This window comes from Penaeus monodon, chromosome 19, assembly GCF_015228065.2.
Source record: "Penaeus monodon isolate SGIC_2016 chromosome 19, NSTDA_Pmon_1, whole genome shotgun sequence".
NCBI lineage: Eukaryota > Metazoa > Arthropoda > Malacostraca > Decapoda > Penaeidae > Penaeus > Penaeus monodon.
Genome location: NC_051404.1, coordinates 30393297 through 30393555, shown reverse-complemented (window position 1 = coordinate 30393555; position 259 = coordinate 30393297). Strand labels below are relative to the sequence as shown.

General features: G+C 43.6%; 1 protein-coding gene across 1 annotated transcript in view; it reads left to right on the top strand.

Annotated features, from left to right (window-relative positions):
* Positions 1 to 26: 26 nt before the first annotated feature.
* The window catches only part of LOC119585163 (ATM interactor-like), a 59398-nt gene continuing 59165 nt past the window's right edge, over positions 27 to 259 (top strand). Inside the window, exon 1 of the mRNA XM_037933797.1 lies at positions 27 to 189. Within this exon, the coding sequence (XP_037789725.1) occupies positions 55 to 189 (135 nt within the window). The 5' untranslated portion in view covers positions 27 to 54. The remainder of the gene's footprint in view (positions 190 to 259) is intronic.

Below are 259 nucleotides of genomic sequence, written 5' to 3'. Positions count from 1 at the left end.
CTGAATAATCATCAATGAATAAATGAGCTTTCTGATAATGCAGATACGAGAAGAATGGCAGCTAAGAATATTCAGCGGGTGACACCAGATGAGGCGAGTCTGTCCTCAATCACTGTCAACATCAGATGCCCTCAGGGATGTCCACGTACATTTGCCAATTCCTCAGCCCTTCGATTTCATTTGGCACAGGTGAGAATACCATCTTCAAGGTGCTCTAACTTTTATTTGGTCTGCTTCAATGGATGGTGTTCAAGAAGCC